The sequence below is a fragment of the Panthera onca genome, chromosome C1 (genome assembly GCF_046562875.1).
Source record: "Panthera onca isolate mPanOnc1 chromosome C1, mPanOnc1 haplotype 2, whole genome shotgun sequence".
NCBI classification, from domain to species: Eukaryota; Metazoa; Chordata; class Mammalia; order Carnivora; family Felidae; genus Panthera; species Panthera onca.
Window position 1 is genome coordinate 194,969,199 of NC_138346.1, and position 26,923 is coordinate 194,996,121.

The window sequence follows — 26,923 nt, forward strand, 5'->3', positions numbered from 1 at the left end:
GGGCCTGAGGATACACTGACAAACCAGATGGGTACTGTTCTGGCTCTCAGGGAGACTGCAGTCTAGAGGGGAGGACAGACACCAGTCTAAGAGCTCTCATGTGAGGGTGGTGCGAGAGACTCTGGATCCCAATCCTAGGCTCGATTCAGAAGGAAGTGAATGTAGGAGGGGCTAGCAGATTGGGAGGTCATGGGGTCAGGTCTGGAGGTGCCTCTCAGGTCCCCTGTCGATCTTTTGAATAAACATGGGCAGATGTTGAGGGAGGAGCTAAGCGAGAGGGCGGTGGGGAGGCTGTGGTAAGAGACGGGGGTGACCTGCACCTGTCTCCCCACTTCTTCCTTCCCTCCTGTTACAGTAGCCAATGTGCCTCCATCTGGGCTCTGCATCCCATTCCCTCTGGCTCTAGGGGGACCTTGACCTCCTTTCTTGTGTACTGGATTCATTTCATCATTATTTAAATATTCCCAAGTCTCTTAAACCGTAACAAAAGGAAAAAATTGACTGCTCCCATCCTTTTGCGACGAACACCCTTTCATTTTCTTTTCTTCTCCCAGCCACCATTTTCCAACCAGTTGTTCACGGTTGCTATCTCCATTTACTTGGCCCTCACTGTCCCCTCACTTCACTGGGACCTGGTTTCCTCACCCCATTCTCTACAGATGGGTACCAGATGGGCACCCCATTCTCTACAGATGGGCTCCTGCCATGGGTACCAGTGACCATCTATGTTAATTGAATGAACACTTCTCAGTCTTTATCTAATTTGACCCAAGGCAATGTTTGGCCCTGATGATCATTTCTTTTTCTCTAGAGACTCCTCTTCTAGAAGTTCTACAAACTTCTTTAGAACAATCATCTCTTGGCTTCTGTGACATCACCTTCCTCCTCTGTGACATTATACTTCCTTGGCTTCTGTGATATCAATTTACCCTGCAGTCCCCTTTGCTGGCTTCCCCCCCCCCCCCACACTTCTCTTTGGCTTCTAAGCCTCCATCCTAGGACATCTTCTCATTTCTCCCCCCGCAGGCTCTGTACAGTATTAGCCACCCTCACAGCTTGAGTTACCACCTACCATAAGCCCAGATATATGATAACTCCAAGTAAAAAGCAACCCCCTAGGGTCTCCTGGGTGGCTCAGTTGGTTAAACCTTTGACTCTTGGTTTCAGCTCAGGTTATGATCTCACGGTTCATGGGATCGAGCCCCGCATCGGGCTCTGTGCTGACAAGGCAGAGCCTGCTTGGGATTCTGTCTCCCTCTCTCTCTGCCCCTTCTCTGCTTGTGCGCTCTCTCTCTCTCTCTCTCTCTCAAAATAAACATTAAAAAAACAAAAGCAACCCTCTATATTCCCAGTGAGGGGACCCTCTAAAAAGTTGGGGGCTTATATGGACACATAAACTTTTTAGTGTGACCAAAATAATAATTTACTTAATTTGCTACCTATATATTTTTTTCTTTCCAAGTTTTCGTTTAAATCTTAGTTAGCTAACATACAGTGTGAATCTAGTTTCAGGTATAGATTTTAGTGATTTAACACTTTCATATAATACCTGGTGCTCATCACAAGTGCATTTCTTAATTTTTTTTTTTTACATTTTTATTTTATTTTTGATAGAGACAGAGCACAAGTGGGGGAGGGGCAGAGAGAGACGGAGACACAGAATCCGAAGCAGGCTCCAGGCTCTGAGCTGTCAGCACAGAGCCCCACGTGGGGCTTGAACTCACAAACCGCAAGATTATGACCTGAGCCGAAGTCAGACGCTCAACCGACTGAGCCACCCAGGCGCCCCACAAGTGCATTTCTTAATCCCCATCACTTATTTCTCCTATTTCTGGACCCCGCTCCCCTCTGGTAACCATCAGTTTGTTCTCTATAGTTAAGAGTCTGTTTCTTGATTTGTCTCTCTTTTCCTGGCCCCCTACCACTATGTTCATTTGTTTTGTTTCTTAAGTTCCACATATGAGTGAAATCATATATATGGTATTTGTCTTTCTCTGACTTATTTCACTTAGCATAATATTCTCTAGAGTTTGCAACCTGTTTTTAAAATCACATTATAGGGGCGCCTGGGTGGCTCAGTCGGTTAAGCGTCCGACTTCAGCTCAGGTGATAATCTCGCGGTCCGTGAGTTCGAGCCCCGCGATGGGCCCTGTGCTGACAGCTCGGAGCCTGTAGCCTGTTTCAGATTCTGTGTCTCCCTCTCTCTGCCCCTCCCCCGTTCATGCTCTGTCTCTCTCTGTCTCAAAAATCAATAAACGTTAAAAAAAAATTTAAAAAAAATCACATTATATAGAACAATGTAGTAAACCTATTATTTTTTTCTCCCCTGAATAGTTTATGAAGCAATTTTCTTTAAACTTTGAACATTTTTCTGTAACACCTGGTTAATAGTCATTAGAGTTTTGTTTGTTATCATTAACCTTTTACAAAACACACAAACTTTATTTTTGTCCAAGTTATTTGTGAAATAGTGCTTTTTAAGTCTGTGAATGATACCGAGAACTTTATTCTCTCCACAAAACCCGGTTGCATAATATTAGGTTGTATGACTTAAAAAAAAATCATCTGGTAGGTGTGTATATGTCATCTCCTTAACACAACCACTTTTTTTTATTGTTCTTAATGTGGTTTTGTTTTGTTTTTTTAAAGGCCTGCCTAGGAAGAAAATATTTGCAATTGGAAGGTCATACCACTGGGAGTAATGACGGAATCTGTGTGAAATGTCTTTGCCTCCGTTTTTTCTGATTCTACCCAGTGACCTCTGTGGATATCCAAGACTTCATTGATTGGGGTTATTTCAGACTAATGAGTTTCCCCCAAAGAGCATTCTGTTTTTCAAAATGCAATAATTGAGAGCATGCCCCGCAATGTGAGAGACTTGGTAAGGACTTGGATATAAAACAAATCCTTCCTACATGGGGGATAATTTTGGAACAAAATCTTTTTTTTAATGTTTATTTATTTATTTTTGAGAGAGAGAGAGAGAGAATTTCAAGCAGGCTCTGCCCTGTCAGCACAGAGCCTGACGTGGGGCTTGATCTCATGAACCATGAGATCGTGACCTGAACCAAAGTCGGATGCTCAACTGACTGAGCCACCCAGATGCCCCAAGAATGGTTAATTTTCATTTTTATGGCCATTATGGAAGCCACTTGGAGGGTTTTAAGCAAGGGGGTGACTTGACTCATCTTGGTTGAAATATCTCTCAGGCTGTCACATGCAGAAGGAACAGCAGAGGCGTGAGAGAGGAGGGGGCCAGCTGCTGCAGGTATCCAGATGTTCAGTGAGGTGGCTTGGCCTGGGATGGAAGCACTTGGAGACGGTCTGAAGGGAATGGACTTTGAACTTAGAATTATATCCACTGTGATTTGCTAATGGTGTGGATATCACTGTGAAGAAAGAGGCATGTAGGTTTTTGAACTCAGCAGCTGGGTGAGTGGGGATCTCCTCTTCCAAGGTGGGAAGACTGGGAGAGAACATAAATCTGTTCTCTGTTAGTAGGATCAGGAGTTCTGTTTTGGAGGACTGAAAGGAAGTGTTGGATATATGAGTCCAACACTCATGGGAGTGGTTAGGTGGGAACATATAAATGTGGGAGCCATTGGTTTATAGATGGTTTTTATAGATGGTACTGGACAAGATCACAGAGGGGAAAAGAGGGTAGAGAACTGGGCCCTAAGGCACCCTGCATTTAGAGACCAGCAAGAGGAAGAAGAAGCATCGGTGGAGATCAAGGAGGGCCCCTCAATGTGGTGGGAGGAAAGCCAGGACAGGGTGCTTCCTGGCAGCCAAAGGAAGATGGTGTTTGAGGAGGGAGCTCTCAGTGGCTGTATGTTGGGGGGGAGTAAGATGAGATTGAAGAACCAACCACCGGATTTGGCAGCTCGTTGGCCATTGGTGAACTTGGGAAGAACAGTCCTGACTAGAATGAGTAAATGTGATGAGGAGGTGGAGACAGCAAGTATAGACCACCTTTAGAGAGTTTTGTTTTTTGCAAAAGGGGTGGTAGCTGGAGAAGGATGTGATGTCAAGACGGAATGACAGAAAGAGAGAGGACAACGTTATAGCATTTTTACAGAATTGTGAGGCAATAGCTGTGGAGCACAGTCCAGAGGGGTGAGAGGTGAGGGGTCCAGTGTCCAAGAGGAGGGGGTATCAGGAGCAGGGGCGCTCATCCGTGTCACAGGGGAGAAGGCAGAGTGAAGGGGCGCATAATGCTTGCCTGTCAGCTGAGGAGGTTTAGGCGAAAGGGGGCAAGAGGAGAAGGTATGATATAGTCATCTCGGAGACTAGGGTTAAAGTTTTAGGAAAACGTAGACTTGCCTGAGGTGCTGAGTGCCCACCGGAGCTTTGTACTCAGAAGTTTCCACTGAAACCAGTCAGTGCAGTTGTGTTATTCTCCAGGTGCTCTGGAATGGGTGCCACATGCAGAGCTGGTTTTAACTGGGGTTTGTCTTGCCTGGTGAGTGACTATAGCAGCAGGCAATGGCAAGGGAGAGCAGGACACATCTATGAGGGGCCCACAGAGTCTAAGCTGGGAAAAGAGGGGAGGGAGGACATAAAGGGCTGATGATGGATGGTGAAACAGTAGATGTGGCAGAGGGAGCGCTGGAGCGGGAAGCAGAGTGGGTGAGCTAGGAGATGATGCAGCTCTTGTTAAGACAAGGCATATGTGGGTGACTAAAGATGGAGGGGAACAAGGAAGTCAAAGCATGGCGAGGTAGGTGTTAGATGTGGTCACCAGAAATGGTAATACGCATAGCCTTAGAGAGAGAGAAGGTGATCCAGGGGCTAAGCTGGTCCAGGAACAAGAGGAGATGACCAAGATATCTTATTTGTCTCCCCGACTCAATGTGTCTGCAACTGAAGTTATCACTATGTCCCTCAAACCTGCCTCTCCCCTGGGGAAATGGCACCACCACCCTGAGAAGAAACCTGGGCGTCACTACGGTTCCTCTCTCCCTGATCCACACACCCACGCAAATCACCCAATTGATCTGATTCTATCTCGTAAATCTTTCTTAAATCCAGAAACTTCTTTACACCCCCAATGCACACACCCTTGTTGAGGCCATTGTTGTTTGTCACTTGGACTATTGCATCAGTTTCCAAATAAGTAGCCCTGCCTTGGCCCTTCCGCACATTAACCAGAGACACTGCACATGAGATCATCTCACCTCTGTGCTGAGTCTCTCCAGTGACTTTTCATTGTCCTGAGGATGAAGTCCAAAATCCTTAACAGGGCTTTACCATGAAACCTCTGCATGATGTAGCCCTTGGGCCTGACTCTTACTGCCAGCCCCCTCACTGGGCTCCAGCCCTTCTGGGTTACTTCCTGTCCTGGTCACCCTGTCCTTGCTCTTCCCTCCATGCCTTTCTCATGTTGTCCCTTCACCTGGCATCCCCTCCTTGCTCTGCTTGGCAAAATCCTCTTCTGTCTCTAGGTGTGAGCTTCAGAAGTCTCAGGGAAGCCTTTCCTGAATCCTTGGATGTTGGATCCCCTTCCCCCTCCTCCCTCCCCCCTCCCCTCAGCACCCTGTGCACTCCAGGATGCTAAGAGCTGTTCTCTTCATGGGATATAACCTCCATGAGATTAGGGACTGTGTCTGATCCTTGGCACCTAGCGTGGGGCTTGTCACGTAAAAGTGAACAATAAATATTTGTTGGCTTGAATCAAGTGGGAGATTCTAGAGGTGGAGTAGTACTGGGTGAAGACAAAGTCTGGGGTGTGGTCCTGTGAGTGGGTAGCTAAATGGAACAGAGGAGGAGGTCATGAGAGACACCGAGGGCATGGAATGAAAAGGACAGAGTGACGCCCAGATGTTTCCGGCAGGCTTGGGCCATGAGAGAATACCCAAAGACCCTGACTTGGGCCCTCAAGTCTTCAATGAGCTAGAAGTAATGAGGTGGCAGCAATGGGGGTGGGGCAGAAGGCGGAAGAGACAGATGACAGGGGCCTGAGCTGAGCGAAGGGAGTTCAAGAAGGGGGAGATGGGAAGGTCTGAGAGTGGTAGTGAGGGCTGTGGGGGGGCCTTGAGAGTGTGGGCAGGACTGAGAAAAAAAATTCCATGGCTAGCGGCTCAGATGGTGTTCCACCACTGTCTGGGTCACTGGCTCAGGACTTGGGATCTCCGAGAACAGCACCTATGAACAGGGCTGCCACAGGAGTAGTCAGGTCCCAGGATGCACTCACCATATGCTGGCAGAAACTGGAATGGGAAATCTGGAATCTCAGAGGGATATGGCTATGGCTGGTGGGGGCTTCATTGGTCTGAGAAGCATGGGGCCATCTGGTTCTGAACTGGTTGAGAGCATCAGCCTGCTTTCTGGGATCAGGTGGCCACAGCTCTGGTCTGGATTGGAGGTAGAGCAACCCTTGGATGGTATTGGTGCCCTGCCCATGTCCCCTTTGCTGGGGGACAACCATTCCCCAGCTGCTGTGAATATAGGGCACTCGTGGCTTCTAGCTGTCCCTGGAGAATTGACCTTGATTGAATAGGAACCGCCTACCCCTTCCTGTCAGCCCTGCTGCCCATGGGGTTGCCTGAAGCCAATGACTGACTGGTATGGGAGTTCCAAAGCTTGATGCCCTTTCTCGCTGGGACAACTCGGAGATGGGATTTATGATCCAAAGGCCCCTCACCCCACAGGGATCAGGCCAAGGCCATTTCCCTGAGCCCATACCCAGCTCAGTTTGCTCCCCTCCCTAGCCTGCTTCTCTTGCTCCTTCCACCACATGCAAACAAATTCTTGATGTTGGTTCTGTTTCCAGGGACCCTGACCTAAGAAGTGACTCCTGATCTTGTCCCGTAATTGGGCGTGGGGCACAGAGGCTCTCTATGGACCTCTAGAGACACAGCCCAGCTAGGTGGGCCCTCTCCAGGCCAGTTTCCTTAACTATAAATGAAATCTTTAGGCTAGATTTAGTTAAAACAGCAACAATAATGGAATCTATAAGCAAATGAGAGGACACTTATCTGTGCTTCCTGGGCTAGGTGTGGTGAAGGATTCAGATAAACAAGACAGGTCTCTTCCGCCAGGCAGCTCATAGCCCATTTACTCATTTACCAAACATTTATTAAAGGTAGCTGGGGACCTGGGTGAGTCAGCGTCCTGCCCGTGAAGGGCTCACAGACTGATGGGCAAAGGCAAAGGCACAGGCTAGTTTTAAGGTTTTGAACTGTGGGGTTCAAGGAAGCATCCCAGGGGAGATTGGAAGCATATTCTAGGCAGAAGGAACACATATGCGAAGGCATGAGGCATGACACAGCATGATATGTCTGGTTGGGGACCCATGAGCCCTTTGGTATTATTGGTGGGAACAAGGGGGGAGGAAGCAGGGGTGACACTGGGGAGGCCAGCAGGGGCCAGGTTGAGGGCAATGGAGGGTAGTGGCAGTAGTAGAAGAATTTTTAAAGCAGGAAGAATGCCAGAGTCAGGTTCATATATAGAAGGACTACTCTGTCCCCATGGTGGAAGGGTGGTAGGAAAGGAAGGACAGATTCAGGAGACATTTAGGGTTGGAGTTAGCAGGATGAACTGCACTGGCACTGGCTTGTGGGGTGTGAGAGGCTGGGAGGTGGGGAGGGCATGAGGGTGTCAGGCCAGCTCCTGGCTGGGACAACTGGGTGGCTGGGGTGCCATTCATGGTCAGGGAGTCGGTGATGTGTGAGGACGTTAGGTGTGGTCAGCATGGGAGCTGCTGACTGGAGGCCTGGGGGCCTCCCGGAGGGTTGTTCCCCTGGGCCGTTGGTGGGGGGCTCTGGCTCTGAGGCAGGTCCATACTGGAGGTGTGATTTGGGGAGGGGTCAAGGTCTGAGTGGTGGGATGGGGGTGGGAGGATGAGGAAATGTGTGTCTGGTGAAGAGAGGGGGATTTCCTCAGACTGGAGGCTCTGGGAGGGACCCTGTAGCTCCAATAGGTCCGTGGCCTGTGGGGATATCCCTACAGACTCCCCATCCTGGGCTCACTCTCAGCACCTTCCCCTCCCTCCCAGCCTTCCCCTGATACCCTCAGGGAGACTCTCTCTCTGAGGAGTGTGATGGGCAGGGTGAGGGAGGCTGGAATGGGGGAGGGGCCGAGGCCTCCTGAACCATGCACATTCACTGCAGGGGCTCCCACTGAGAACTGACCTGTGCTGGGCCCAGGGTCTCCTGGGGTCCCACTCCTCCTGCCTTGGCCAGCTGGTTGCAGAGTCCAGAGACCCCTGGAGCCACCTCTTGGCATTCCAACCACGTTCTGGGGGCACACTCTGTGTGTGTATGTGTGGCATATGTTGTGTGGTGCGTGTGAGTGTGTGTGGTGTGGTGGTGTGTGTGTGTGATGCATTGATGACCTTGGATCTGAGGTTCTGGGGTGCAGGCACCCACTGAGTGGTTGTGGCTCCTCTCTGAGGTCCATGGTGAACTGCCCTGACACTTCTACCCGCCACTCCCCACCTGGTCTACAAAATACTGGGAAAATCACATTTATTAAGGTTTTGACATACCCCATTGCCATATACAAAATCCCCACCAGCCGTCAACCTCCCTCCCCCGGGGCTCAGGACCTAGAGACCAAGCTGCTCTCCAGCACTGGCCCATGGGGGTGCTTCCTGAGCCCCACAACCGTCTTCCTCACCTGCCCTGCTGCAGAAAAGAGGCCACTGCCCTGCGGTGGCCTTAGGGAACAGACCATGGACCCGGTGGTCCCAGCCGCCAACCTCACAGGTTATGGAAACCCACCTGCATCCAACGTGGCCGACCCGGCCTTCATTAGGACAGAGTTCCCATCTTGGGGGTGCTCTCTCTGGGAGAGGACATATGGGGGGCACGTATCGGGCAGGTGATCCCGGCGCGGAGACCGCTGGCGCTTCGGGCTGAAGGTCTCCAGGCACCTCTTGCCCACCAGGTAGACGACCTCACTGAGGTTGAGCAGGATGCAGATCACAGCTGTGGCCACCATGAAGTAGGTGAAGACCTTCTTCTCCGTGGGTCGGGAGATGTAGCAGTCCACAGTGTGGGGGCAAGGGGACTCGGAGCAGGCCACCACCCGGGGCATGTCGTAGTCCTGGTAGAGGCGGTGGAAGATGTAGAGGAAGGCAGAGTCGACGGCAGCCTTGAAAACGAGACTCAGCAAGTACGTCCACCAGAGCCCGCCCCGCTTCTTGCTGGGGTTGTCGTACAGGGACGGGGCGTTGGGGCCGTGCTTCAGGCGGTGCTTCCGCTCCCGTTCCTGGCGGTAGGCGACGTGCATGACCACGAGCAGTGAGGGGCAGGTGACCAGGATGAGCTGCAGGGCCCAGAGGCGCACGTGGGACACGGGGAAGAACTCGTCGTAGCAGACGTTGGGGCAGCCTGGCTGCTTGGTGTTGCAGACGAAGTCCTTCTGCTCGTCGTCCCACACCTCCTCCGCGGCCACCACGTACACCAGCACGCGGAAGATGAACACCACCGACAGCCAGATGCGGCCTAGCGCCGTGGAGTACTTGTTGACCCCGCTCAGGAGGCCCTGCAGGGACGCCCAGTTCATGCCGACTGTGTCCTTGCTTCCTCACGTGGACGGTCTACACCACGAGTGCCCACTCCGGGGTGGGGGCCACGAGGCCTGGGAGAGCCTGGAAATGGGTGCCCTTTATTGAAGGTGCGATTGGCAAAACCCTTTCAGAACCACCTTGTCATCACATCCTCACCTGCAATGACTTGGTGGTGGTGGTGGTGGGGGGGTAGGGATGGCTGTTATCCCCATTTCATGGAGTGGGGGGGTGGGCAGTGGGTAAACTAAGGCCTAGACAGCCACCTACCCAAGGCCTCCCCCTGCTGGAAATGGTGGAGCTGGTCTTGAACTCCCATCTTCCAGCTCCAAAATCAGGGGATGTTTTATTCTACAGGGTAATGGATAAACGTGAAAGGTAATCATCTTCCATGGATGTGCCTGCCAACTTCTTTGACCCCAAGTTTCTGTGGATAGCATGACTTCTACAGAAACAGGAAGAAGGTGCAGGTTGGATGATTTGCCCTCCTGCCAGCTGCTGGGGCTCGACAGGGGCAGGGGACGAGGGGTGTGTATCATTATCCTCCAGCTTCTAATGAGCACCAACATGAGCCAGGCCCTGTGCTGGGTGTGTTCACATTGGCCTCTTTGACGAACCCCTGAGTGATAACCATCCTCACTGAGAGGCCCAGGGCATCCCCAGCCCGGACATTTCCTCCCACACTAAATAGGCTCTTTGGAGCGTGGCGGTTTGGCCCCATGCGCCTCCCCTTCCCTGCACCCGTGCGAGCGCTGACTGTCCTGACCACAGTGGGTTCCTCTGGAATTCCAACCATTTCGGCTTTAGGGAGGGCCTGGGAAAGGGACAAAGGCAGGATTCTGGCTCGGTCCACCCCTGATCATGTACTTTTTCTCAGGGACACCTGTCTTCTCTGATTGTCAGCCAGGTCTCCCATTATTCCTGGTCGGGCCTCTGTCTGATGTGCTCTGTCCTCCACACCCCCTTATCTGGAGAGCCATCAGGTTCTCTCTCCTGCCCCAGCTCCCCCCACCCCATCCCTGACTCAGACCTCACCATCTTCAGAGCTTCTGACCCTGGGACATTTTCTGAATACCCTCCTCTATCTCTCATGGCAGAATGGATCACTGGTGTTCAAATCGCCTGTTTACCTGTCTCCTGCACCAGACTGTCAGCGTCTGGAGGGCAGCCTCTACGCCTGGATCATCTGTTCCCCCAGGACTCAGCACCAGGCCTGGCCCCGTGAGCACACAATAGATGTTTGCTGAACTGAGCAGAAACTCTCTCTTCCTGGTCCCTCCTTTTCTTTGTCTCTTCTCTGGTCCTCTGTCCTCCCTTTGGTCTGGCAGGATGTCCCCTCCCCTCCTTGGGGCTTCCCTGGGGTTTCTCCAGGGATCCTCTGTCCTCTTTCTTCCTCCCAGGAGCCCAGCCTGCAGCCTGAGTTCACGAGGTTCCTCAGCCCACCTGGTCCCTGCTTCCCAGCCCCCTCTCTGGCCCGATTGGGTCCTCACCTTTCTTGGGTCTAGCAGCCACTCTCTGGTCCCTGGGCTTGTCTGTGTGCCTGAGGGCCTCCCAGAGGCAGCTTTTGTTCCTTACTCCTCTTCGGGGTGGAGCTTTCTGAGCCAATGAGCCAAGGGAGAGTGAGCGGGTGGGCCGGCGGGCGGACTTCCCCGGGCACATATTCAGAGCAAACACCTGTGTGGCTCTTCTCTCCTGGCCCACGCCTTCTCTCCAGCCTGGATGGGCATGGCTGGGTCTGGCTCCCTGGGCTGGCAGGTATGTAGGTGGAACTGTTGGAGGGGGGGAGGCAGTGCAGGAGCCTTGTATTCTCATGTCAGGGCCCAGGTCAGCCCCAACGCTGGCCCCTGTCTGTTGCTCCTAGCCCCTTCCAGTTGCCTTATTGCCCCTAGTCCCTCTGTCCCCAGGCCTCTCTCTTGCCCTTTTCGGAAGCATGGTTCTGGGGTCCTCAGCAGGTGGTATATGTGGAGAGGGGCAACCTTGATTCAGCCCAGGATCACGTTGCACCCAGGTGGAGACGTTTCTGGGGACTGGAGCTTGGGCTGCTGGTGAGCTGTGTGGGGGTGGGAGGGACGGATTCTGGCTTTTCAGACAAGGATACCGCTGCTCGGGTGGAGACAAGGAATGCAGGCCAGCAGCATGGAACGTCCCAGCTGGCATGGGGCCAGGCATAGCCTCCCTGTCTGTCTCCGTAGACCTGGGTCCCTGGGGAAGGCCTGCAGGGAAGTCAGGGTCCTCCTGGGTGGGGGCTGCCGAGGGGCCTTGGGCCTGTGTCCTTTCTGACTGTCCCGGTGGCTGGGATAGTGAGGATTAATGTGCAGCCAGGGAGGGGCTCTTCTGCTTGATTTCCCACAAGCATTTATTGAGCACTTCCTAATACCAATGATTAACATTTATGTGGCCTTTTACAGCTGGCTTACCCCATCCACAGCCATGAGCTCATCCAGCACCCCCCAGCCCCTCCAGGCTCCACGTTATTAACCCACTTTAGAGAGGAGCTGAAGTCACTTTTCCAGAGTCCCGGTGGAACATGGGTTCGAATGCAAGTGTTCTGACTCAAAAGTTCACGAACTTTCCATTGCAACACACACGTCCCCACGTGCTAAGCCCCATTATGTTTGCAGACAGCCCTTGGGCTTAAATTTGCAACTGGGGATAAAGGCTTGTCTTGAGCTTGAGCAATCGGCATGACCCCCAGGAGTGCTGGGGACTTTTTCTGGGGGAGGGGACAGCCCCTCCCCCTGGCTGGTTCAAGTCCAGCCCTTTGCAGGGGCAAGAGACGTTGACCCAGTGATCTGACAGGGGTCACAAAGGATGAAGAAACGAAGCACGGCTCGAAGCAAGTGGAGGAATTGACTTTTATTAAGCCTTGACTGTGGGCGCCCCCCCACAGATGGCACTGGCACATCCATTCTCTAAATAAACCCCTCCTCACGGCAACAACCCAGCGAGGTGGACTTCGCCTCCAATTTACACAGAAAGAAACTAAGGTTCAGTGTGGAGGGGTAACCTTCCCGAGGCCCCACAGTAGGGGGCAGGTGCAGGACGCCCCCTCCTACCTGCCCCTGCTTGCAGCTCAGCTCCCCCGCCCCTAAGGGTGTACCCATGGGAGATGCCAGGCCCTTTCCAACCAGGCTTGACCAGGCCGCTCTCACAGCATGGTCTTCTTCACATGGTCTCGAGGGCAGTCTGGTAAGAGAGGAGGGTGAGAGTCTGAGCCCAGAAAGATGAGGTCGCCCGAGAGGAGGTCGTCTTCCTTGTAGGAAGAGGTGGGACAGTCTGGGCGATGGCCTCCGCCTGTGGCCCTGGCTCTCCTCGCTGCCAGGCCCTCACGGCACCTCTTGCTCACCAGGTAGGCCAGCTCCACGAGGTTGAGCAGGATGCAAATGGCGGCCGTGACCACCATGAAGAGAGTGAAGATGTTCTTCTCTGAGGGCTTGGAGATGAAGCAATCCACCGTGTTGGGACACGGAGCTGCGTGGCACTTGACCACATGAGGGAGGGTGTATTTGGGGTAGAACGAGTGGAACACATAGAGGAAGGCGGTATCCACGCCGGCTTTGAACACCAGGCTGCAGACGTAGGTCCACCAGAGCCCACCCCGCTTCTTGCCGGGGTTCAGGTAGAGACGCCCGCCATCCTCCCCCACTGCCTCTCGGTGCTTCTTCTCCCGAGCCTCCCGGTAGGCGACGTGCATGACCACGAGCAGCGAGGGGCAGGTGACCAGGATGAGCTGCAGGGCCCAGAGACGCACGTGGGACACGGGGAAGAACTCGTCAAAGCAGACGTTGGAGCAGCCCGGCTGCTTGGTGTTGCAGTCAAAATCCTTGTGATCGTCACTCCACACTCGCTCAGCCGTCACCAGGTACACCAGCACGCGGAAGATGAAGACCAGAGACAGCCAGATTCGCCCAAAGGCAGTGGAGTACTTGTTGACCCCGCTCAGGAGCCCCTCAAAGATCCCCCAGTTCATGGTGGACCCAGCTGTTGGCTGCTACTGCTGAGAAATGATAAGAATTCCCCACATGTATAGAGCACTCACTCTGAGCACCTTATAGAAATACTGTATATCATCTGTATTTAATTCTCATAGCCACAGAGGAGCTAGGTTCTATTATTGTCCCCATTTTGCAGATGAAGGAAACTGAGGTTTGGGGGTTATGCAGATTGCACAACTATTAGGTGCAGAGCTGGGATTTGAGCCCAGCTAATTCAATCCAGAACCCAACTCTTATCCATAAAAGTGCACGAAGGTGGGTCCAGGGAGTCAGTCTTTCCTCCCAGGGCCCCGAGATTCTGGTCTTACAGTCCTGCAGAGTGAAGGTTTAAGTAGGTGGACACTCTGCCCTTTCCCTCTGTCCTGACCCTGGCCCTCCTCCTCAGGGGGCCAAGCCTCAGGAAGACTTCTCTCCTTTTGAGCCCCGCTCTCTCCTCTTAGCCCCTCCGAAGGGGAACCCGGTCTTTGCCCTTTCCTTGGCTTGCGGGACTGGGCTGGAGAGGCTGCTGGAAACTTGTCCCCAAACTGCCATCTGTAAATACCCAGGCAATGTCTTGCTGAAATGCAACTCACTAGAAGCAAGGCCAATGACAGTCCAGCTGAAAGATAAAGTAGGGGACAACGGTTCTCTTTATCCAATGGCCTTTCTAGAGTAGCCTGGTATGCTGTAGTTTGGATTCCCAAACTGGGGTTCCATGGAATCCTGTCCATAGTTTGGCAACAAGAGTAGTGAGAGAAAAGGATTCTGTGTCCAAGAAAGGTAGGCAAACACAGGTTCAGCAAAGTTAAATAGGTCCCTTTACTTGACCATGCTAATACGTTTACCCTGTGAGTCTCCAAAAGGGGGATGGAATATGTAGCATTGCCCAACTCCTTTGACCACAGAACCTTTTTTTTTTTTTTTTAAATCATCTTATGGAGCAGTCTTGTCAACACAGCAAAATGGGAAATTCTGCTCTGGTCAGTTTCACTGGTGAGTTCAGTGTGATGAACACACAGGTATCAGATTTAACTCCGTTTAGGGAGTATGACTGCCATTCTGAGTGTGTGGTGTCCACTTGATCTCTTGGAGTTCTTCTGCCTGGTTCCTGGGTTGGGGGGTGGTTCCCTGAGACCCATGTACTGTGGTCTCACCTGCTGGGGTCCCCAAGGACCTCAGGGAGACTGCACAGCCTCTTGCTGTGAGGGGTTCCTGGTACCCTTTCCAGCGCTGGTCTAGGCACTGGTCATTGCCCTGTCCTGCCTGTGGGATCTGTTAGAGATGGGCAGGGTAGTGATAACAGCCAACAGTTATAGGGTGTTTATGCAACACCAGGCACTGTTCTGAGTACTTTGCACGAACCAATATAGTATGAAAGGGTATGCTATTTTTTATTGCCAATTTGCAGATGAGTAAAGTGGAGCACAGAGAGGTTAATTAATTTGCTCATATTTGCACAGCTGGGAAGCAGCAGAGCTGGGATTTGAATTGCACTCTGGGGCCTGGACCCCTTTCCCTAAGTTGCAGGAAAGGGGTCTGTGCCCGTCCTCTCCTCCACGAGGTGGACGTCAGGTTAGGGAGGCTGGAGGTGTCTCTGCTCCCACCCTGTCTTGTACCCTGTCTCTCCACTCTTCTGTCTATACCACCTACCACTTGGTCGTGAATCATCAACTTATCTTTGCTCGGTCCTGCCCAAGGTGGGAGGAACTCCTGGCAGCCTGACTGGGAACAGCCAAGGAGGCTCCAGCCCTTAGTCCCCAGAGGCTTCCGGCCCAGCCCACCTAGGGTGTGGTGGGGTGGGGCTTTGCAAGCCCAGGCAGAGTCTCTTCGCTTGCTCAGCTTCTGGCACCCCTGTGAGCCCCTCTCCCACTTGGTCCCTGGCTCCTGCCTCTGCTCAGCTGGGAAGAGCTGAAAGAACCCAGAGCAGTGGAGGGAGGAGCCCTCTGTTCCTCTCCCACCAGAACCCAGGGTGGCGAATGTGTCCAGGCTGCCTCCCTCGCCTCTCCATCAGAGATGTCTCCCTCTGCCAGGTACACCAAGGGTCCATCTGGACACAGGTGGCCTTACCTGAGTGGCTACTCCTCAAGGGTCCTGGCAGCTGGCAGTCGGAGGCAGCTGGAACTCATGTCAGAACCAGGGAGGGTGTTTGGGGCAGCGCCTTCCTGGGACAGAGCCTGCAGAGTCCGCAGGCAACCGGGTGTGCCGCTGGCCTGGGAGGAGGCGGAGCTGTACGTGGCACTGCCATTGGCTGGGCCCCAGCCTCCCCAGACTGCCTCTGAGGAGGCCCAGAAACTTAAAGGTTCATGGTTCACTCTTCCTTGGGTGCTGAGCCCAGAATCCTGGCATCCTGTTAGGGTAGAGCCACAGGTCCACTCTGAACCTCGGCTTGTCCACTCATCCTTGGCCTTGTGTGCGAGGAGCTGAGGTCCATCCTGACTTCTCATCCTTCTCCAGAAATGCCCCATGCTGCTTCTTGGGACTCTACAGGCTGCTCTCTGGCCTTCCATCCTTATGGCTTCAGTTACCTTCGGAAGCACAGTGACTCCCAAACACTGTCTCCAGCCCAAATGCTTTGCCCCATCCCTTGCTCACCCTTGGATGCCCTTCCCTCGCTCTTCTCATCGCCTGGTACTCCTCCAAGAAGCCTTCCCTGACTATGCCGTTCCAGGTGGCTTAGGGCCTCATCTCTGGGCTTCCACGGCCTTGAACTTCCACATCATCGTAACTGTATTGGAATAGTTGATCTTAACTGAGCTGGTTCCAGGTAGGACCTGTCTGTTAAATAAACAAATCAATCCACATCAACAGACAGTTTTAGGGACCTGTGAGCAGGACATAAAGCAGACCAGCCCCTGACCTCCAGGAACTCACCAACTTGGCCTTGATTACCAGCTGATAAGACCAGTACCAGCTGCACAGCCTCTCATGACTGCCAAGAGGCCATGGGACAGGTTTCGGGGCCCAGTCTCCCCTTCCCCACCATCCTGTGCCTGCTGGAATCCAGTTCAGTCGTTACACCCCTACCCTGGGTGCATGAGGGATTGTGCAGAAGGCCACCCCCTCCCCAACACACACACATACACAGAACCCCCCGACCCCCAACACTGCATTCAATAGCCTTTCCACCAACCCTTGTTTTATTATTATTTTTTAAAGTTTATTTATTTATTTTGAGTGAGCTAGTGAGCACACATGCATCTCTGGGCCTCACACCCCTGCATCTGGAATCTCACGCCCTCTGGATTTGATTTTCACTTCTAGTACTTTTATTTATTTTTTATTAAAAAAAATGTTTATTCATCTTTGAGAGAGAGAGAGACAGAGTGCAAGCAGGGGAGGGGCAGAGAGAGACGGAGACACAGACTCTGAAGCAGGCTCCGGGCTCTGAGCTGTCAGCACAGAGCTTGATGTGGGGCCAAACTCACGGATCACGAGATCTTGACCTGAGCCGAAGTTGGATGCTTAATCGACTGAGCCACCCAGGTGCCCCAACCTCTGGTACTGTTAGACCTGGGAAATTTCCCTATTCTCCAGAGTACAATGAGACTTTTTTTTTTTTTTTTGCCCATGAGGAGTGTCCTTGGAGACAGTGAGCACAATGCAGTGCAGTGACTGAACGTAGGGTGCGTGGCCGGAATCCCACTTCTGCCTCGTCCTCTCTATGTGATGCCTCAGTTTCTTATCTGCATAGTGAGACAGTAAGATCGCCTACCTGGTAGGGTTGGTGCACTGATTAACCCAGCTAACCGAGGCACGGTGCTAGAACAGTGCCTGGCACAAAGGAAGCCCTCTTTAGGACTACCCCTGATGCGTGTGAACTGATCTGCCCCCACACGCCTGGCACAGGGTGGGCACTCACAAAAAGTGACTTCCTCCCTTTTCCTTATTCCTATGCCTTTTCTCTCCAAGATGGAGGGGAGGCAGAGAAGGGAGGGGGAGACAGGCATACCAGAGGAAACCTCATGTGGACGAGTGCTGTCTTTGGGTTAAAAATGCAAAATCTGGGGGAGCCACAAATAGCACAGGTCCACAGCAAGCACCATGCAGCCCCACATGTACACACACACACACACACACACACACACACACACAGAGGCCACACTTACATGGGGCAGTGCTTTGTTTTGTTTGCTGCTCTACCCCTGGTGCCTAGAATGGTGCCTCGTACCAAGTTAGGCCTCATTTATGTTTACTGAATGAATGATGTCTGAAATTCATGCACCCTGCAAAAATTCACACACATCTCCGTCCCCCTCTACGTTCTTCCCGCCAAATGATTTCCAAGTCCAGGAGAGGGAGACACACGCATGGATCAGGTACAACATTGGGAGAAGTGCTATGAGGGACATACAACAGAGAAGGGAGCGTCACATTCTGCCAGAGGGAGATCCGGACAAGGTAACATTTAAGTTGGATCTTGAAGGATGTGTAGGAGTTCACCAAGAGGAGCCGAGGAGGAGAGGCCTCCGAGGCAGAGGGCTCAGAGTATGCAAAGGAGCTCCGTGAAAGATGATAGAAGACCTTTAGAGAGTGGACTGGGTGGGGGGCTGTGGGAGCACCAGAAGACACCTGGAAGGTTAAGCAAGGGCAGTCTGGACCCTGAAAGACCCTGGAACACTGTGCTGAAAAGTTTGGATTTATCTTGTGTGCAGAGGGAGGCATGAGGGAGGGAAGGAAGCTACATGGACATACCGGTATAGTTGATTCTCATTATTTGTGGTACTTACGTTCCGTAAAGTCACCGCAAACACTGAATTAGCAAATACTGAAACTCTGCCAGTAGGGGAAATGCAGTGTCAGGTTCTGCCAGGTTCTGGCCGCATTTTCATCAGCTGATCAATACCTAACCTTGTTTTATGTATGTTTCTTCTTAAAGACACCTTATTTAATATATATCGTTGAATCATTAACGTTAACCTCATGGCCAAAAGCACTGTAACTCGCGGAATGAAGCGCATCGAACCGCCATGTGTTTTCTCCCTAAGGCTCCACATAGCCCGCCTGGGCTTAGGAACTGGCCAGCACTTCAGTGTTACCCTCGGGGGCTAGTTTAAACAGCAAAACCACCAACAGCGTCAGCTGGGACATGCAAGTCGGGGACTCAAATTTTTGGCTGCTCTGGTTACGTCCACGAATGACTATGAAAGCACCGAGTGTATTGACTTCGCGGGGGGGGGGGGGGGGGGTTAAACAAATACATTTTAGTGAATAGACGAACTCATAAATATGGAATCTGTGAATAATAAGGATCGACTATGTGTTTAGAAAGCTCCCTCTGTTTGAGAGAAGAAGCATGCGGGACTGGTAAGTTATTGCAATTGATTTAGGCAAGAGAGGAGCCAGAGGGATGGATTTGGGAAGCGGTTGATGAGTACAGCCAGCACTGCCTGTATGGGTTCTGACTGGATGCAGGGGGCAGGTAGGAGGAAGACCCCAATGGTTCCCAGGTTGCTTGTGTTAGTGATTGGCAGGTGGTGGGTTCGCTGTTGGAGGTAAGGAACATAGGAGGAAAAGCAGGCTGTCTGGTGGGGGTGGGGGAGGGAAGGGGATGCACAGGTTCTTCCCAGATGATCAGGAGTTAGTGAGGTCAGTGCTCCATGTGGAGGACAGCCATGTGGACTGTCCACAGCCAGCAGCTGGCCCCAAGGAGGGGATGGGAGCCCCAGAGGGTGGCCTTGGAGTGCGTGCTGGGTGACAAGAGAAGAGGGTCCAGGCAGAGCTCTGGGGAGCACTGACATTTTAGGAAGCAGGTGAGAAACAGTGTTGTCTGTGGAAGGCTAAACCAGTGCAAGCAGGGGAGGATGTATGTCATGAAAGTGCAATACAGGAAACCCACCTGCGGAGAGACCAGTTGAGGTCCCTGGTGACTTTTGGCAGAATAGTTCAGCAGGGCTGTGGTGACACAGGCTAGAAGGCAGTGGGTGGGGAAAGCAGAGACTGAACCTTTTCAGGAAGCTTGCAGGGGAAAAAGGCAGGGCCGATGCATCAGAGCTGAAGAAGGGTTTCCTTCTTTCCAGGGAGAGGGGAGGAGGCTGGAGGGCCATTTGCCCTGCAAATGGTTAATGCGTTCTATCTGTCATCCTTTCTCTTGCTCTTCTCTTTCCTGGTTCTCTGGCCCTACTCGCATGTCCCCCGGTCCTCAGCCAGGGCATTCCTGACTCTCCATTATCTTTGACATGTCTTTCCAGTTTGGAGGGACACTTCCCTGAGCCCTAACTTCAGGAGACAGTCTTGGCCTCCCTGTGGGGTCAGCTCACCTGTTTCCTGTTTCTTGCCTGTTCTCCCTGTTAATGGGTATGGGGTGGGTGGGAGCTGGACTCCCTTCTGGACACCAGCCACCTCCCAGGCTCCCTTCTAAATTTTTTTTTTTTCAACGTTTTTTTATTTATTTTTGGGACAGAGAGAGACATAGCATGAACGGGGGAGGGGCAGAGAGAGAGGGAGACACAGAATCAGAAACAGGCTCCAGGCTCTGAGCCATCAGCCCAGAGCCTGACGCGGGGCTCGAACTCATGGACCGTGAGATCGTGACCTGGCTGAAGTCGGACGCTTAACCGACTGCGCCACCCAGGCGCCCCCCAGGCTCCCTTCTAAATGCAGCAGACAAAGGGCAGTATAGGCACTGTGGCCTGAAACCCCGTTGATGACTATTGAAACCCCTGTTCCCAAATGAGAGTAAAGTTTTGGTCCTTTTGACAAGGGAAGTCAGCCTGTGGGGCCAAGGTGGTGTCCATTCCCTGTCCTCAGGAGAGGTGGAAAAGCTGGAAAATGGGGTAATAATGTCAGATTCATTATTGAACACCTCCTCTGTGCCAGAAACTAGGTCAAATGCTCTACGTGCACCAAACACATAAATCCAAGTCATGTTTTAAAAAAAAAAATCTGTTCAAGACCTTTCAGTGGCTCCCACTGTCTTGACATAAAGTCTCATATTGCTAATATGGTAATGCCCTGCACGATGAGGCTTCTGCTACCCTTTGTTCTGAGCCTCTTCCCTTCTATCTTTGTGCTCCAGCCACATTGGCCGTTTCTCACTTTCTAGAACACAGGAATCTCCCCACCTCAGGGCCTTTGCACGTGCCTTAATGATCTTTCCTCATTTTCCCTGAGCTAGCATCACCTCAAGTTCCAGATCTTGATTTAAATGTCCCTCTCAGAAAAGCCTCTCTTGACCCCTGAAACTAGATCAGGTTCTCTGTCACCCATTCTTTTGGCACCTGCTTCTCCTTTGTGACTGTGTCACAACTGCACTTGTAGTTGGGAAGTGCCTGTGTATTTCATGTCCTCTCCTCCTTTTGAGTGCCGTCTTCAAAAGGACAGACACAGAGGTTGGGCCATGGGAATCATGCTCATTCTTGTCTCTACCATCTGGCACAGCCCCTGGCCCGTAGTAGCTGCCTAATGAGCGATTGATAATGAGTGAATGAATGAATGTTTCTGTTTATCAAGAGTAAAGGAGCCATGAGCCTTGCTGAATCTTTGAGCAGAAGCATGTTGTCAAGATGCTGTTTTAAGAGTATGGGTTCTGGAGTCAGGTGGCCCAAATTCCCACCCAACTCTCCTGCTTACCCAGCTCTTACTGGCTTCCAACCCTGGGCAATTTTCTTAGCCCCTCTGGGCCTTACTTTCTCCATCTGGAACACAGGGACCACTATAGTACCCATCTTGTAGGGTTACCGTGAGGGTTAGATGAATAAAAATACACAAAACGTGTGTGCCTGGCACATCATAAATACCTCATAAATGCAAGATGCTGTTGTTCACTGCGAGGATCCCTATCTGGGAGCAAGGCCGAGCTGATACTGCTCTCTGATCTCTTTCCCTCACTATTTGGTGGCAGTCTTTGGAGGAGCCTGTCTCAACTCGTTGAGAGGGAATGGGGGAAGTAAACAGCCATGTGGACCTCAGCGGTCCAATCCTTCACCACCACTGGAAGGATACAGGGAGGCACAGGTCAGGTTCCTGTCCCGTATTTGCTTGTGACCTTGAGGGAATGGAGGAGACCCATTCCTGTAGTTCTGGGGGAAGGGCAAGGCCCAGCCCCTGGGAGAGCTTCCTCTGCAGACGATCTGCCTCTATCTCAGGGCCTGGGCTGGCTTAGCGGGAGAGCCTGCTCCTGTGCTGGAGAAGCTTCGCTTTCTTCTGGAAATGGAAAGCTTGTGGCAAGACTTCCCGACTGTTCCTTGGCAGAATGATGGGTGCTGTGGTATGGCAGGAGTCTAGGAAGGAGGTAGGGGTGCAAGGGTGGGAGGCAGGCAGGATGGAGAAGAGGCAGAGCTGGGAAGCGGGGGAGGGCTGTGCGACAGATGGAACCCACACGGCCCCGGGTTCAAATCCCACTTCTGCTCCCTAGCCATGTCCAAACCCACTCTCCTTTCCCAGCCTTAGTCCCTGTTCTGTGTGTATTGTGGCAGGTGACAGAGCTGTTATGGGAGAGACAGCAGGGCCTATGGAAAACATACGAATGACGGTTGGCATGCTCCCCACCCTTCTCTCCTCCCCGGCTCTGAAGGCTGTCGCTAGCCAGTTGGGAGGGTGGACATTCTTGTCTTACCTTCCTGGAGCCCCCCGTGGGCATGGCATTCATCGTCATGCTCTTCCCTGATGACCTTCTCCTCCTGAGCCCCTGGAGCCACTCCACCAGTCTGCCTCTGCTCCCAAGCTCAGCCTGAGGCTGGGGGTTGGGGGGTGGGGGCTGGAGCTGGCCCCGCCCCTTGGTCTCTCTCTACTATCTCTGAGTGTCTCTGAGGCTCTGGGTGGGCTGGGTCATGGCAGCACTGACTCCCCCCGTCTGCCTCCCCATCGCTCCAGCCAGCCTGACAGTAACACTGGGGAGATGGTCCCCATCGCCTAGTGCCCTGTGACCACAGCAGCTTGTCTCAGTTTCCCGTGAGGCTTTTTTTTTTTAAGGTTAAAAAAAAATTTTTTTTTGAGAGAGAGAGTGTGTGAGCCTGGGAAGGACAGAGAGAGAAAATCCTAAGCAGGCTCCGCACAGGTGTGCAGAGCCCGATAAGGGGCTCAAACTCACAAACCATGCGATCATGACCTGAGCTCAAACCAAGAGTCAGAGGCTCCACAGACTGAGCCACCCAGGTGCACCCCCCACCCCAACCTTGCCCCCAGGCATCCAAGGGCCAAGGACCTCCCTTTGGGCTCTGGCAGGAATGCCCTGCACCTCTGGTCAGTGATGGTTTTAAAGTTTGTTTCCTCAAGTAGTGAGTACGTGTAGCACGTGCTGTCAGTGCCCTCTGCGTGTCTCCTTGGCCTGCTCTCTGTTGGCAATTAAGAGGACTGTGCAAAGCTCGGTGATTTACAGTAGGCAGGCCAACGTCCCATGGCCAGCACCTGCCGCCCTGCCTGGCGCTGTCTGGGCTTCTGGGGCCCCTGCCTATGATGGGGTGGCTGGAAGTGCCCCCAAATTGACACCTCACTGGAGTGGCCCTCAACCAATGACTGATAGAAATTAGGGAATAAATCCTCCAACTTCCACCCCCTTTGGTTGAGGTAACTGTGAGGCTCAAGTCCTACTCTTTCCCAGAGGCCCCCAGCGGGATTAATCTCACTTGTCCAAGGAAGCAACTCACTCAATCACCTGCCCTTCACCAGCTTCCTTTCCTTCTTGGCCTCACTTCCCATTCCCATGCCGATATTTCCTGGGATCACCTCCCCAACAAACAACTTGCACATAAATCCTCATCCTCAGGCCTGGCTTTTGGGAGAGCGCTAAGTAAGACATCTCTTGTCTGCACAGACAGCACTTCCTGGGGAATCCCCATTCTCCAACCAGCCACAATATCCCCACAGGGCTTGCTGTCTTGTTGAGCGTTGGTTGGCCCAGGGCTGGGACCGGCCCGAGTTGAGCTAATCAGTCGTAGGTACCTTGCTCTGTTGATTGGCCCAGTGCAACCACAGACCCAAGCTGAGCTGCTAAGCGTCCTTCCCAGGGGCATTTGAACACAGGACAGGGGCAGTGTCCATCTGATGATAAACACAGAGATGTTCTGGATCTGCTGGTGGAAGCAGCAACAAGAGAGAAGCAAGTGAGTTCTGGGAAAGGCCTTTGCATCCCAGCTCCCTTAGCCGGTGAAACCCAGCCACATTGTTTCCCTTCCTGCAGGCACAGAGCTACTACATGGTCCCTTTTCCAGAGCAGGTTTTTTTTTTTTGTTTTGTTTTTTTGGGTTTTTTTTTGTGGGTAAGATTTTGTTTTTAATTTAATTTTGTTTTTTAAAAATTTACATCCAAATTAGCATATAGTGCAACAATGATTTCAGGAATAGATTCCTTCGTGCCCCTAACCCATTTAGCCCATCCCCCTTCCCACAACCCCTCTAGTAACCCTCTGTTTGTTCTCCATATTTATGAGTCTCTTTTGTTTTGTCCCCCTTCCTGTTTTTATATTATTTTTGTTTCCCTTCCCTTATGTTCATCTGTTTTGCCTCTTAATGTCCTCATATGAGTGAAGACATATGATTTTTGTCTTCCTCTGACTGACTAATTTCCCTTAACATAATACCCTCCAGTTCCACCCACGTAGTTGTAAATGGCAAGATTTCATTCTTTTTGATTGCCGAGTAATACTCCATTGTGTGTGTGTGTGTGTGTGTGTGTGTATATACACACCACATTTTCTTTATCCATTCATCCATCGATGGACATTTGGGCTCTTTCCATACTTTGGCTATTGTTAATAGTGCTGCTATAAACATTGGGGTGCATGTGCCCCTTCGAAACAGCATACCTGTATCCCTTGGATAAATACCTAGTAGTGCAATTGCTGGGTCATAGGGTAGTTCTATTTTTAGTTTTTTGAGGAACCTCCATACTGTTTTCCAGAGTGGCTACACCAGCTTGCATTCCCACCAACAATGCAAAAGAGATCCTCTTTCTCCGCATCCTCGCCAACATCTGTTGTTGCCTGAGTTGTTAATGTTAGCCATTCTGACACGTGTGAAGTGGTATCTCATTGTGGTTTTGATTTGTATTTCCCTGATGATGAGTGATGGTGAGCATTTTTTCATGTGTTGCTTGGCCATCTGGATGTCTTCTTTGGAGAAGTGTCTATTCATGTCTTTTGCCCATCTCTTCACTGGATTATTTGTTTTTTGGGTGTTGAGTTTGGTAAGTTCTTTATAGATTTTGGATACTAACCCTATATATTCTGCCGGTTGCCTTTTAGTTTTGCTGATTGTTTCCTTCTCTGTGCAGAAGCTTTTTATTTTGATGAGGTCCCAGTAGTTCATTTTTGTTTTTGTTTCCCTTGCCTCTGGAGATGTGTTGAGTAAGAAGTTGCTGTGGGCAAGATCAAAGAGGTTTTTGCCTGCTTTCTCTTCAGGAATTTTGATGGCTTCCTGTCTTACATTGAGGTCTGTCATCCATTTTGAGTTTATTTTTGTGTATGGTGTAAGAAAGTGGGTCTAGGTTCTTCTGCATGTCGCTGTCCACTTTTCCCAGCACCACTTGCTGAAGAGATTATCTTTATTCCATTGGATATTCTTTCCTACTTTGTCAAAGATTAGTTGACCATATGTTTGTGGGTCCATTTCTGGGTTTTCTATTCTGTTCCATTGATCTGAGTGTCTGCTCTTGTGCCAGTACCATACTGTCTTGATGATTACAGCTTTGTAGTATAGCTTGAAGTCTGGGATTGTGATGCCTCCTGCTTTGGTTTCCTTTTTCAAGATTGCTTTGGCTATTTGGGGTCTTTTCTGGTTCCATACAAATTTTAGGATTATTTGTTCCAGCTCTGTGAAGAATGCTGGTGTTACTTTGATAGGGATTGCACTGAATATGTAGATTGCTTTGGGTAGTATTGACATTTTAACAATATTTGTTCTTCCTATCCAGGAGCATGGAATCTTTTTCCATTTTTTTTTATGTCTTCTTCAATTTCTTTCATAAGCTTTCTATAGTTTTCAGTGTATAGATTTTTCACCTCTTTGGTTAGATTTATTCCTAGGTATTTTATAGTTTTTTGTGCAACTGTAAATTGGATTGATTCCTTGATTTCTCTTTCTGTCGCTTCATTGTTGGTGTATAGGAATGCAACCGATTTCTGTGCATTGATTTTATATCCTGCAACTTTGCTGAATTCATGAATCAGTTCTAGCAGTTTTTTTGGTGGAATCTTTTGGGTTTTCCATACAGAGTATCATGCCACCTGCGAAGAGTGAAAGTTTGACCTCCTCCTGGCCGATTTGGATGCCTTTTACTTCTTTGTGTTGTCTGATTGCAGAGGCTAAGACTTCCAATGCTATGTTGAATAACAGTGGCAAGAGTGGACATCCCTGTCTTGTTCCTGACCTTAGGGGGAAAACTCTCAGTTTTTCCCCATTGAGGATGATATTAGCGTTGGGTCATTCATATATGGCTTTTATGATCTCAAGATATGATCCTTCTATCCCTACTTTCTTGAGGGTTTTTATCAAAAAAGGATGTTGTATTTTGTCAAATGCTTTCTCTGCATCTATTGAGAGGATCATATGTTTCTTGTCCTTTCTTTTATTGATGTGATGAATCACATTAATTGTTTTTTGGATATTGAACCAGCCCCGCATCCCAGGTATAAATCCCACTTGGTTGTGGTGAATAATTTCTTTAAGGTATTGTTGGATCCCGTTGGCTAATATCTTGTTGAGGATTTTTGCATCCATGTTCATCAGGGAAATGGGTATATAGTTCTCCTTTTAGTGGGGTCTCTGTCTGGTTTTGGAATCAAGGTAATGCTGGCTTCATAAGAAAGAGTTTGGAAGTTTTCCTTCCATTTCTAATTTTTGGGACACCTTCAAGAGAATAGGTGTTAACTCTTCCTTAAATGTTTGGTAGAATTCCCCTGGAAAGCCATCTGGCCCTGGACTCTTGTTTTTTGGCAGATTTTTGATTACTAATTCGATTTCCTTACTGGTTATGGGTCTGTTCAAATTTTCTATTTCTTCCTGTTTCAGTTTTGGTAGTGTATATGTTTCTAGGAATTTGTCCATTTCTTCCATATTTCCCATTTTATTGGCATATAATTGCTCATAATATTCTCTTATTATTGTTTTTATTTCTGTTGTGTTCGTTGTGATCTCTCCTCTTTCATTTTTGATTTTATTTATTTGGGTCCTTTCCTTTTTCTTTTTGATCAAACTGGCTAGTGGTTTATCAATTTTGTTAATTCTTTCAAAGAACCAGCTTCTGGTTTCATTGATCTGTTCTACTGTTTTTTTTGGTTTTGGTAGCATTAATTTCTGCTCTAATCTTTATTATTTCCTGTCTTCTGCTGGTTTTGGGTTTTATTTGCTGTTCTTTTTCCAGCCCCTTAAGATATAAGGTTAGGTCGTGTATCTGAGATCTTTCTTCCTTCTTTAGGAAGGCCTGGATTGCTATATACCTTCCTCTTATGACCGCCTTTGTTGCGTCCCAGAGGTTTTGGGTTGTGGTGTTATCATTTTCATTG

The 26,923-nt window shown here is 50.7% G+C and overlaps 2 protein-coding genes across 2 annotated transcripts; both read right to left on the bottom strand.

The window, feature by feature from the left end:
- Nucleotides 1-8,419: 8,419 nt before the first annotated feature.
- GJB4 (gap junction protein beta 4) lies at nt 8,420-11,062 on the bottom strand. The gene is made up of 2 exons (XM_060622192.3): nt 11,002-11,062; nt 8,420-9,595 (listed from the first exon to the last, which is right to left on the bottom strand). Exon 2 carries the CDS (start codon nt 9,508-9,510, stop codon nt 8,710-8,712), a length of 801 nt encoding a protein of 266 aa, XP_060478175.1. The 5' UTR covers nt 9,511-9,595; nt 11,002-11,062; the 3' UTR covers nt 8,420-8,709.
- Nucleotides 11,063-12,342: 1,280 nt separating this feature from the next.
- On the bottom strand, nt 12,343-15,677 carry GJB5 (gap junction protein beta 5). The gene is made up of 2 exons (XM_060622189.3): nt 15,553-15,677; nt 12,343-13,508 (listed from the first exon to the last, which is right to left on the bottom strand). Exon 2 carries the CDS (start codon nt 13,479-13,481, stop codon nt 12,660-12,662), a length of 822 nt encoding a protein of 273 aa, XP_060478172.2. The 5' UTR covers nt 13,482-13,508; nt 15,553-15,677; the 3' UTR covers nt 12,343-12,659.
- Between the last annotated feature and the right edge of the window lie 11,246 nt (nt 15,678-26,923).

What these genes read in the sequence shown, in the direction of transcription:
- GJB4 (XM_060622192.3), bottom strand. Translation starts at nt 9,510, where the DNA reads ATGAACTGGGCGTCCCTGCAGGGCCTCCTGAGCGGGGTCAACAAGTAC.
- GJB5 (XM_060622189.3), bottom strand. Translation starts at nt 13,481, where the DNA reads ATGAACTGGGGGATCTTTGAGGGGCTCCTGAGCGGGGTCAACAAGTAC.